The sequence below is a fragment of the Ricinus communis genome, chromosome 4 (assembly GCF_019578655.1).
Source record: "Ricinus communis isolate WT05 ecotype wild-type chromosome 4, ASM1957865v1, whole genome shotgun sequence".
Taxonomy (NCBI): domain Eukaryota; kingdom Viridiplantae; phylum Streptophyta; class Magnoliopsida; order Malpighiales; family Euphorbiaceae; genus Ricinus; species Ricinus communis.
The window spans coordinates 25,037,115-25,048,820 of NC_063259.1; the positions used below are offsets into that span (position 1 = coordinate 25,037,115).

At 31.4% G+C, this 11,706-nt stretch overlaps 2 protein-coding genes across 3 annotated transcripts; both read right to left on the minus strand.

Moving 5' to 3' along the window:
- Nucleotides 1-1,433: 1,433 nt before the first annotated feature.
- On the minus strand, nt 1,434-1,943 carry LOC8284470 (LYR motif-containing protein 4). Its single transcript, XM_002514649.4, has one exon. It carries the CDS (start codon nt 1,840-1,842, stop codon nt 1,564-1,566), a length of 279 nt encoding a protein of 92 aa, XP_002514695.1. The 5' UTR covers nt 1,843-1,943; the 3' UTR covers nt 1,434-1,563.
- An 830-nt stretch (nt 1,944-2,773) lies between these two features.
- LOC8284471 (heparanase-like protein 2) lies at nt 2,774-8,514 on the minus strand. Of its 2 annotated transcripts, none has more exons than XM_002514650.4 (10): nt 8,191-8,514; nt 7,228-7,488; nt 7,037-7,073; nt 6,742-6,925; nt 6,102-6,250; nt 5,788-6,021; nt 4,977-5,166; nt 4,725-4,850; nt 4,426-4,525; nt 2,774-3,322 (listed from the first exon to the last, which is right to left on the minus strand). In XM_002514650.4, the coding sequence occupies exons 2-10, from the start codon at nt 7,435-7,437 to the stop codon at nt 2,933-2,935; spliced, it is 1,620 nt and encodes a 539-aa protein (XP_002514696.1). In that variant the 5' UTR covers nt 7,438-7,488; nt 8,191-8,514; the 3' UTR covers nt 2,774-2,932. The 2 variants fall into 2 exon arrangements, with proteins under 2 accessions (XP_002514696.1, XP_015572047.1); XM_015716561.3 differs by having other exon boundaries at nt 7,228-7,494.
- Between the last annotated feature and the right edge of the window lie 3,192 nt (nt 8,515-11,706).

Consider the following 11,706-nt stretch of genomic DNA (forward strand, 5'->3'; position numbering starts at 1 on the left):
GTGGGTTTAGGGAGAAAAGGAATCATGTGTCCAGATTTGCACTGCTGTCATGCAATAACTCTGTTCTGCTTTTCTTTTCTCAATGCGCCAAATAGATGCAACTTGATTAATACTACCGCAGACTTTAAGCATTAGGCCAGAGGAAACTCAACGTGAATTCCTATCTCCATTTTCCTAGCACCACGTAGTAGATTTCAGAATTAAGCGAAATCCCATGATCAAAACTGGGATTTTTGGTGTACAGTTAAGTCCCTTGTCCCACTACTAATCACAGTAAATGGGCTGTACCCCTAGATTCGCTACCCAGAGATGTGGATTTGGCCCGATGCTATCTGAGAATTGGTTTACCAAAAAAGCTACCCTCATTGACTGACACAATAAGAAAAAATAAACACTTCTCTCTGCACTCCCATCAATATAAGTACCAAGAGTGATACAGTAAGGTCATTTTTCTTGTCTAGTTTTATTGTTTTTTTCTTCCTAATGAATTAAGATATTGGTACCCAATTGATTCAGAAGGATGCTACATCCGAAGTACATGAACTCCCTGTACTTATGTGGATGAGAAATAGCTAGTTAGGATAATGCCATTACAAGGAACAAGCAAATGCCAAGTGTCGCCAACAAGCTGAGCCTAACAAAGGCAACAACTACGCCTAACTATTAAGTTAAACCCAATATTGATCTCCTAAAGTGTATTGCAATCAGAAACCTCTCTAATCTGCAATCATTTTGACCAACCAATGCCCCATCTCACGATCCAGATTTGCTATATTCATGAAGAGATATGTTTTAATAACATGCATACTTTACCTCCTTTTCTCACCGATCAGACTATCAAAACAGCAATGTATTGCAGTCCATGAATAAATCATGATGACCGCATATCCAGAGAGAAGTTGCTGTGTATCTTTATAGCTATCATAGACCCAAAAGGGAATAAACCAATAATAAAACTTAAGAGAGAGCAAAGGCCTCCAAGACTTTACTAGTAGCAATCCACACTAATGGATGGTAAGAAGATTCCCATCAAATAAGAAGAAAAGGTGAAAGAAAAGTGAAAACATGAAAGAATTTCACGCTTGCTCACAAGCATAGCTTCCAAAATGCTCTAGCCTCTTTAGCTAATATTTCCTCAAGAGCATCCTAAACTATTGTATCAGATTTGCAATACTGCTAATATTATCTAATATGAGGAAGCATCTGTTCAACCACCTCATCAACCTTCTGGTCAGTAAACACACAAATGACCATAAGATAAAATCATACGTTGAAAAGCATTAGCTTTTAGAATGGTAGATAATTCTTATGAAAAAAATGGACTAAAAATTCAGCACGAATACACCCTTCCGTAACATCATTGCATCTTTAACTTTTTTCCCCATTCCTTGCAACACCCACATACTCAATATTGCAAAAACATTAAGAGGACCAAAAATAATAATAATAATTAACACAATCAATACATAAAATCCCTCATAATGAAAACATTGCGAAAAAACTAATTGTGATTCAATTCATTATATCAAAATTATCAAATACAAACAGAAAAAAGAACTCTGATTATTTAAAAGCAGAAGGAGACGATTTGGTCTCCATGACGCTCTTAATTTTAGGGGCATAAAGAGAATATACAACGACCTGTCGTTTAGCGACGTCAAGCTGAGCCTTGCCGTCGGAGAAAGCGGCGGAGATGGAAGAAGGATCGGTCAGGTTCCGATTTTCTCGGAAAGCATCAATTGTGCGGCGCTTTGTATATTCCCTGATGTTGTAATCGCTGAATTGTCGAGCTGTCCGTAGAAGTGAACGGCACAGGCTCAAAATTTCGCCTTTTGAACCCATAATTTTTCCTTTCAGCTATTCGCAACAAGCAGATGCAGACGAAGAGGGCTTTTCTTACTTACTAGATTTCTCTGCGGTCTTTTAGCTGATTGTGAGAAGATAAAACGATGCGTTTTAAACGCTCAAAAAAAAAAAAAAAAAATACAAGTTATTTTTATGGCAAATAAAACCGACATACAAACGAATTAAAGAAAAAACAAGCTTCAATGCATAATAGTTAAAATAACATACTAATAAAAAATAAATATAAATAAATATATGATAAAATAAAATGGTCGTTATCTAAATAAGGAATAAGGAAAACATTATAAAGACATAATTGTCCTGATACTACTTTTATTTGCATTACAGTTCAACTTGGTCGACTAACTTGGACGTGGATTCATTAATCGTCTCACCTTAACTTGGTGATTTGTGTGGCATTAATGGAAATTCTTGTTGCTGCTGTTGTTGTCTTGGCAGAAGAATAATAAAGAGGGCAGATTCTGATTACTGACATGAATTTTGATGTTTTTGATCAACATAATTATGATGCTAGCCGAGTCTACATTTGGAGCAGCAAATCTTGCTTCTTTTATTAACATAATAAACCATGTTTTAATACTGAGTAAACGAATGCCACATAGGGTTTTGGATTACAAAGGAAGTCAGACATTCAACCTTGATTGAGGAAACCGGTAAAGATCTTATAAGAAATCCCCAGCTTCTAAAAGATTCCGAGCTCATTCCTTTAGAAATGAGGATGGCGACTGTAGCTAGAATTCTATGGTAACGTGTTGAGTCTAGACAAGTCACATGCTAATATGAAATAGATAAATGTTTTTTTTTTCTCTTTATTATTACTCTGGCCGACCATAATTACCTTAAAACCTCCAGAGGAAACAGAAGAGAAATGTAGTACTAATCAAGCTCACACCAAGGCAGTTCAAAAGACTTTGAAATGTGGGACTTTTTTTATCTTATTTTCTTCCACAACATTATTTCACAAACTATAACTTGTCATAATTACAGTTACCATAAAGATTACAGTTTCTGCAACTACATATACAACATAAAATTAATTATACAGCTAAGTGATAAGTGCAGCCAATTATGCACAAGAGGGGGCATCAAAATTTGGGAAAACTATAAATGCAATGGATAAAGGACTGATGTATATAGGAGATTTCACATTATTATGAACAGGGTCTAACCGCGGGATTTCTCCATCTTCAGTAAGCTCTAATGGGATTCCGTTTAGAACCATGGTTTGGCTTCGAAGGTAACCATCTTTTGAAGTTAAATGGTACTCCTCTCTGGTTAATGATTCATCTGAGGCTCGGTTTCCGACCCATGAAACTGATCTCTTAAGGCCACGAACAATACGGCTTTCTCTTTGAATGTTCTCTTTCACGTGCAACTTCATTGCCATACTATTTTGAACACTGATTATAAAATCAGTCTGATTGCTTAAATTGATCAGTAGTAAAGTTACACCAGCCTGCAACAGACAAAATAAATAAATAAGAAGTAACATTTCAAATATAATAAATAAATTTAACAAACCACAAAAAGAAGACAGCTTGCAAAGCAAATATCTAAGATTTAGACGTGTTATCACATGTGAAAAATAATAAATCTTGAGACACGAATAAATGATTCAAGGTAGTCATTAGATGAGATCACAGCCATGCATGAGAATCTGTAATTGTCTGTATGCATTAGTTGCATTATTTCATGAATATACCAACCTTCTTTTCTTTAGGAAAGGGAAAAGATGATGCTGAATTGATAAAGAGATATTGCTTTGCAGTCTGACAAATATGTTTCTATGCAAGTTTAAGAACATTAGTTATTGCATATGTGCTCAGATTAAAGATCTCGAAAGTCATGAGAAGAAAAATGAATTTGATTTAACAGACGAACTTCAGCAGTATTGGTGCATATAACAGTAATGTGGACCTTCCATGCGTGATATAGCCTCAAAAGCTTTAGGAATGCAAAGAAGATACATTTTCATGAATGAAAATCCCTCACATATTATTGTGTGTAAGCTGGGGAAGCAACAGGAAGGGAAAAGAAAATTTAACTTTTTCAGTTCAGCAATAAAAATCTTATTCTGTTTCTGTACAAGCAAGAGCACATTCAGAAGTATTTATCAGGCAACTGGACGACTGCTGAGGAATATTATTTATGCAGAGATCCCACAACTTCAGGGTGGTGTTTGGTTGTTTCTTTTAGGACCGCAAATGCATATGGAAACATGTAATTGTTTTTGAGGAATCAAATTCAGATGCATGATGATGAGGAACTAGCATGGCCTCTCAATTTTAGCCCCAAAAACCATACACCCTAGAAATACAGCTTTATCAGAAATAGTAGGGAGCTAAGAGAGTTGTCAAGTGTTAAGTCTCAAAACAATGTTAACGGTAGAAGAAATAACCATAAAATGAGATGCTTTATATACCTTCCACCCGAATGGACCATGTGGTAGGCAAGCGGAAAATCTTCAAACACTAATGTTTAACACCCCTATGTGCTAGAGTACTTTTTTCTTTTAACAATAACTATAACTATAAAAGTTAAAATAGAACATAGCCTTACTCTTCCTCTTGAACAATGTGCATAAGCACGTAGATACGGTGAAGCATCACTACCAACAGCCAGAACACCTTTCCCCATAAGCCGATGCCATAGAAGAGCACTATTGAGAACAAGATATCCAACAAAAGCAAGAATTTTAGATTAGGTATGTGTCACGGAGAAACCAAAAATAAAATTCACCATTGAATTCTCTCCGTGCATCCACCCTATAACCCCCTCCTCCCACGGAAGAAGGAGAAGAAGCAGCATGTATGCTTCATTGAGAACTTTTTTTAAAAAAAAAAAAGTCATGATCTTGCCTGTAGTAGTCAGGGTTGGGCACAAGTGTGGTTGTATTCAGGAGACCATAGTTTCCGCCAATTAGTGTTTGCCGGCAATATGCTTTAGTATTGTATTTGGATGCCAATCCAAGCTGATCTAAGTACCTGAGCATCATATAAATAAATGAAAAATTGAGCACCACCATTCTCGACATGACACTGACTTGATAATTAAATATTCTTTCTGCATAATAGAATGCATAACTGAAGCATTCTTGCAAGCAAGATTACCAAAAGCTATTGACAAATGTGTTAGACACATGACGGCCACCACTGTTATAGGCCCCGCCAGATTCACCAACCCATGCAGAAGACCAAGGACCATGCTGTTGAATTGTTTGAGCAAGACCACTGAATGTTTCTGTTATCTTGCTCAAGTAATGGGGATCCAGTATCTTACTCACAAGGTTGGGATCGATACCTGCAATGGGACAATGAATTATCAATTATATATAGCAATACATGCATCCTAATCAACCTAAATTCATCAGAAAAGGAAAAAGAAAGAATTTCCCTGTGCTAAGACTGCATTAGACACATCTTATGAAGGTAAAAGACAGAATGATGTTTCAATGTCCTTGTTATGCATATCACAATCAAAGAGTAGGATGAGCTAAAAGATCTAGAAGACTTCCCAACCTAGATGCCACTTATGATCTTAAGCTCCAGATGCATTTGAGTCTAGAAGAGAATAAGTTGGATAAGAGAAGTTCAAAAATCTGCAATCAGAAGCAGCAATTCTTTTGTCGATTCATAAGGAGATTACTAGCAGACCTACTAACATTGCTTTGCAGGTCTTTCTAAGAGCTAATTATGGCCAATATGAAACATCTATTTTGCAGGAATAAGACAAAAGCAGCTTTATGGGAAGACAATGAAAGATACTCCAAAGTATGTCACCCATCTGTGCAATTGTGTTAAAAGTAATAATCACAGAGACAACTTTTACAAAAGCATTTACAGAAATACCATTTCAAACTCGGCCAGACAGATTATTGGATTTATTAACCGGCAAAAGGAATTTGGCACCAGAATAGCCTACCTGCTCCTAGGTTGTATATGTGATGAGTCAAAATATTGATTATGCCTGAACCTGAAACCTTAAGAAACTCGGCATACCACTGCTGATTAAAAAATCCTCCAGGTGCTATAAGTGAAGGCTTAAAGCCAGAGTTCTTGTACAATTCATTTATAATATTCTTAAGGTTGATCACATCTTTCCCATAGAGCTCAGCATTTACACTTGCACCAACGCCACTTCCACTTAACTCGTTACCTGCCAGAATGAAAGCAATACAAGCGAATAAGTTGAAAGACAATAATCCATATAGAAAAGACTCTGTCCAAGTTTTATACCAAATTCCCATGAATCTATCTTGTGTCCTTTTGAGACAGTGTAGTTCATAAAATCATAGGCGTTGCTGGAGTCCCAAGCTCCTCCCCAAACACCCCTCCTGATCTGGTGCCTCCCGTGGAGGGCATTTAAGCTAAAAGTCACAATAGCCCTGCAGATACAATAATTCTAATTATAAGCACACCTGAAGTGAGCCCTCAATCTCTTCCAAAGCCCCATTTCTTTGGCATTAAATATATGTCGATGAAAAATATGTGAGGGGCACAGAATTGGTAAGGAAATCTCAGGTTCAAATTCCTCAGTATTGGAAATCAAAACTCGGGAACGCTTCAATGCCAAAAAGTTTCAATTTATGAATTCAGCAAACTTAAGGATATAATATTATCACATATAACATTACTTAGATACTTATGTTCCATGTATTATGCTAGAACTTAAAACTGAAAAGATAAAGCCATAAAGTTGTTTATTAATATTAATGAACACCAGTGCTATAGTAGAATAAGTAAACTACCTTGGATATTAGCATCAAGAGTTTGTTATAGACAACACTAATGAGTCAACTTCATAATTGTATTTGTTTTAATTGGGGGAAGAAAGGAAAGAAAGGACCAAAAAGAAGCTCAAGTGCTAAAATCTTACCCTGTTTTACTGAATAAAAGGTTCAATTCATCCCACCGGTTCATATGTAAACATCCTTTTGAAAATCCAAACAGCCCATCTTTCATTTTTCTAAATGGATGGCAAGGAAACTTCAAATCTCCTACATCATACAACACTCGGTCTTGCAAAGAACCACCAATTCTAATCCTCAAGTGCCTGAAAGCTATAAAGCCATAAAGACTACTAAATCATGTTCTAAATAGATGTTAATAACAGATGACGCATGTTGAAATTATTTATTAAGCTTAAGATGTTGCAAAAAATTGATACAAACCTTGCATAGCTTTTGCCAGAAGAGGATGAGACAGGTTCTGAAAATACCAAACAACAGTATACAATTATCAAACTTGTGTCAAAGTTTTCTCCATATCCAGTTTTAGAAAAGAAAAAGTTAAAAAGTAAAACATTTAAACTCTTCAAAAGGTTATTTAATTCCATTAAGAAGAATAGTTTGCAAAGCCTTACCAAATTTAGGACAGATGAATAGCCCCACGGACATTGGTTGTAGTCACACTTGTCATGAGGCCACCAATCAAGGGTAGCACAGATGAAATTATCATCAGTTTCGGCGACTGTGACTGTCCCATCAACCACAATCGTAGCATGTTTAACGTCTTGAGCAAAAATCACAGGGAGAGAAGCCAAAAGGAAAAGCAAGGAAAGGGAGAATCCCATTGGCTGATCAACAGTAATAGCCTCACCACCACCTCAACTTATTCAAATGAACTGCAACTAAAATATATAAAAGGATCAACTTTTTCCATGCTGTATCATTTCATTACTTGTGAAAATTTTAAGAAGGATACATAAAGTTTACATAAGGAAGAAAAATAAAGTAATGCAAGGACCAAAAAGAAAATTACACAAACAGTTTAGAAATTATACGGCGTCCAGATTTAGACATAGAAAAGAAGAGAAGAAATGATAATTCAGTTACAGAAAACAGGAAACACAAAGATAAGTTAGAAAACAATGGTATAGTATAAAGCTGAAAGTCTTAAAGCAATAAAGGAAGTAGAGAATTATGTGATAATTGTGACAACAAAAGGGCTTCACCTGCTGTTGGTTACAGATGGATACCAAGAGTGAAATGAATGCCATTAATTTCAACTATAGTATCTTACCGAACCTGAAATCAGAAAACTAGATACAAAAACTAATATCTAAAGCAATAAGAAACTAACAAACCGATCTCAAATGCAAAAATTCACAGCTAAAATTTGAAAATGGCAGCTGAGCTCAATTAATCACTAATAAAGCAGCGTTCTTGAATTTTGATAGTAGAGTTCTTAAATTTTGACAGTAGAATGTCAAAGACCAGTAACACGAGAAACATAAATAACCAAATCTAAGCTACTTTCAAGTCATTCAACAAAAAAAAAAAAAAAAAACAAAAACAAAGCAAGAAGAACCCAATTGGAAACTGACCTCAAAAAACCAAGGATGCATAATATCCAAACCCACCATTAAACAGAGCAGTAAAGCTCAATCTTGATACGAAGTTTCCTTGTACAGAGCAAAACCAATAATGCAATGCAGTTGGGTTTTTTATGTCAAAAAAGTTATGCCCTTTTTATCTCTATTTTTCTTTTCTTGCCTTATCTTGGTTTTTCTTTTTTAATTTCTTTATGACATTCCTGTAGCCATCCATCAGAACCCAATCATGTTGGCTAAAATGGGTTGATGTTTAAAGAAGAAAAAAAGGGACAAAAGAGTTATTGGATTTGGTTGAAAAGTGCAGACTGATTATAGCTGTAGATTTTAGTGTAAGCATGAACCTTAATGAAGAGTTAGGTGTGTCAAACAGTTAGGTATCTTTCTATAATTAAAAAAAGCTTAAAAGAATTGAGTGGTTTTGACAGGCAGTAATTTAAATTTATTAGTATAGATTTTTTAGAAGTTGAGATTCCAAATTGTGGAGTGTGAGCTTTAAGCTGCTTAGCTTTAAGTAGAAGTTATGCCTTTCTTACAAAATCTTTGTGTTATAGAACTTGGTTTTCTTGGTTTGCAATGTCAAACTTGTTATATTTGTTTTTTATACAGGAAAGGATGTAATATATAAATAGGCAAAAGTACATATAAAGTAATTCCCCTTTACCCATTTCCCTTTGAAAAATCATAAACATATTTGAAATGGTTCAATTAAATTTGTAGTTCAATTTTATTTAATTATTAACTAAATATCATATTTCAAAAATCCTAGAAAATTATACTACCTCATATCAGAAATTATAATTACCAATAATATACTAAATAATTTTAATAAAAAAAGAAAATACTAATCTAAGCATTGAAATTTCACATTTATTTTTATCACAGGTGTCACTTGTCTTATAAAATTGATAATTATTTTTTAAATTAAATTATTTTATAATGAAATATCTAATAACATTTTTTAGATTTTTTATTAATCACTAAAGTTAAAAATATTATTTGAAAAATAATTTAGGAAGCACCAATGTCTCTACACCACTTGTCTGCACTTACAATGGACCTAATAATCAATGGATTGAACACTCTATCACTAAACGATCAACTTTACCTTTGCTACCATCACCACTGGATGATCAAAGTCTGACCACAAAATAACAAGATGCTATTATGCAGGATTCTCAGTCCTTAGACGATGATAGTGGCCCATGGTATCCAGCCTTTTTTGCTGGCAACGAAGACAACACAACACCCAATCTCTCTCCTCCATAATTTATGAAATAATTGAGACTTATGTATAAAAAGATAAAATTCCATGAAATAATTAAAATATGATATTATCATATAAATAATATATATAATTTTCTTTGGATAAATAATACATGTAGTATATATGAAGAGGATGAAAGTCATGAGTCTCCAAACTCCAAAAATTGTAGAACATGATTAGTAAAATCATTCAAATGTGATGCTAAGGTCCATTAAGTGCCACATTCCTAATACCATCCAATCAACCTCATGAACCATTAAAGAAGCTTAGAATTTGTTTTAGCATACAAGTTCAGACTAGTGCTCTGCACGTGCTTCTTCAATCTAATTTGTCTAATTGCATGCCAACTTTAATTGATTGATGGCTGTCATAGACAATTTCTTATATTCAAAATAACACATTTGATGTCTCAATTCTTATTAATCCTTATGAGAGTAAGTTTTAACTTGAGTTTTTCTTATTATTTATAATTAAATAAAGTTATATATTACCATATTCCTGCTTTTTTTAATTATACAAATATTATTTATGAGTATATTATATATAATATCTAAATTTCTAATATCTAAATTTTGTTTGACACATTTGTTTAATTTTTGATATGTAAAATTTAAATTTAAGTATAATTTTTTAATTTTTTAATTAATAAATTATATTTTTAATTTAACACTGATTTTTATTTTAAAAAATAGCATAATTATTATATTTTAATATTATATTAATTAATAAATAATTTTCTAATCGGATAATGATATTAATTTTATTCTAAAAAATAGTATATTAGTTATATTTTATATTATATTAACTAATAAATAAATTTTTAGTTAAATAATAATTCTAATTCTAGAAAATAACATCTTAAATTATATTTTTAATATTATATTTAATAATAAATTATTTGTTCAACTATATAATATTTTTAATTCTAAAAATAGTAATATCTATTAAGTTATATAATACTAATATTAATAAATAAATATTTTAAAAATAATTCTTATATTATTGCACTATTAAAAAATTTAAAATTTTAAAAAGCTAAAAATCTTTAAAAATAGTCAGTTTGCTATTATTTTTTAAATTATTATATATTAATATTAAAAATTAAAATTTTTATTAAATTATTTCTATCAACTTAATTGTATAATGAAAACAATAATAATAATAATAATAATAGTTGTGCTCAAAATTGACTCAAGACACATAATAGAATAGTAATAAATAAGTAGTAATTAATTAAAAGATAAACAATATAATAAGTCATTAATTATGGATTAGTAATAATAATGACATTACCGATAATAATAACAATTATATAAAATTTAAAATAAATGATACAAATAAAAAAATGTGCATATATACATATTTAGCTATTTTTTTTTAAAACAAAAATTTAATGTTAAGTTATGATGTAAGCAATTAAGAAAAATTAATATTTGATCTTATAGCCTTAAAAAAGAAAAAGAAATTCTAAGAATAATAGTTTAAATGACTTTTGAACTGAAAGTAGTTCAAAAATGGCCACCGACATTAACATACGTAGAAACTGACTCGGATAATTTTTATTTCTTATTACCAAATTAAAAGAAAATGTCATATTGTGTTTAAATTAAAAGGTTTGCATCAGATTAACCCAATGTGCCCTTTATGCTATAATAGCAACTTTCATCTACACGTGTCTTCAAGGGTTTGGTTGTCTATCCGACTCGGTCCTTTAATAAATATATATATTTTTTTTCATTTTAAACCTACCTGATATTAAAAAGATTCTATTATTTTAGACAAATATATATATATATATATATATATATATATATATATATATATATATATATATATTTGTTGAGATTAACTAATGATTTCTACTATTTGAAAAATTATAAATAATTCTTTAAAAATAAATTTAGTTAAATTTTAGATTCATATAGATTGTTATCGAGATTTAAATCTAATTAAATTTGGTTTAAAATCTGAATAAATACATTTTAACTAATCTTAGAATAATATAAATATAATCATTATATTTTAATTTAGCGATTAGATATTCACTATATAAAATACTGAAATTTTGAATTTTTTCTTATCTATTAACACTTAATATATTATATGTTAATTATATTTACTATTAAAATAATAATAGTAATTAATAATATAAATATAAATATTTATTGTTTAAATTATTAGTCATAATTTTAATTAAATTAAATATAATTAAAATAAAATAAAATAAAATAAATTGTTATTAT

What these genes read in the sequence shown, in the direction of transcription:
- LOC8284471 (XM_002514650.4), bottom strand. Translation starts at nt 7,437, where the DNA reads ATGGGATTCTCCCTTTCCTTGCTTTTCCTTTTGGCTTCTCTCCCTGTG. An exon ending in CTTTTATTCAGTAAAACAGG is followed by an intron (nt 6,251 to 6,741) that starts GTAAGATTTTAG and finishes TTGTATCTGCAG; the next exon opens with GGCTATTGTGACTTTTAGCT. An exon ending in CATATACAACCTAGGAGCAG is followed by an intron (nt 5,167 to 5,787) that starts GTAGGCTATTCT and finishes GTCCCATTGCAG; the next exon opens with GTATCGATCCCAACCTTGTG.
- LOC8284470 (XM_002514649.4), bottom strand. Translation starts at nt 1,842, where the DNA reads ATGGGTTCAAAAGGCGAAATTTTGAGCCTGTGCCGTTCACTTCTACGG.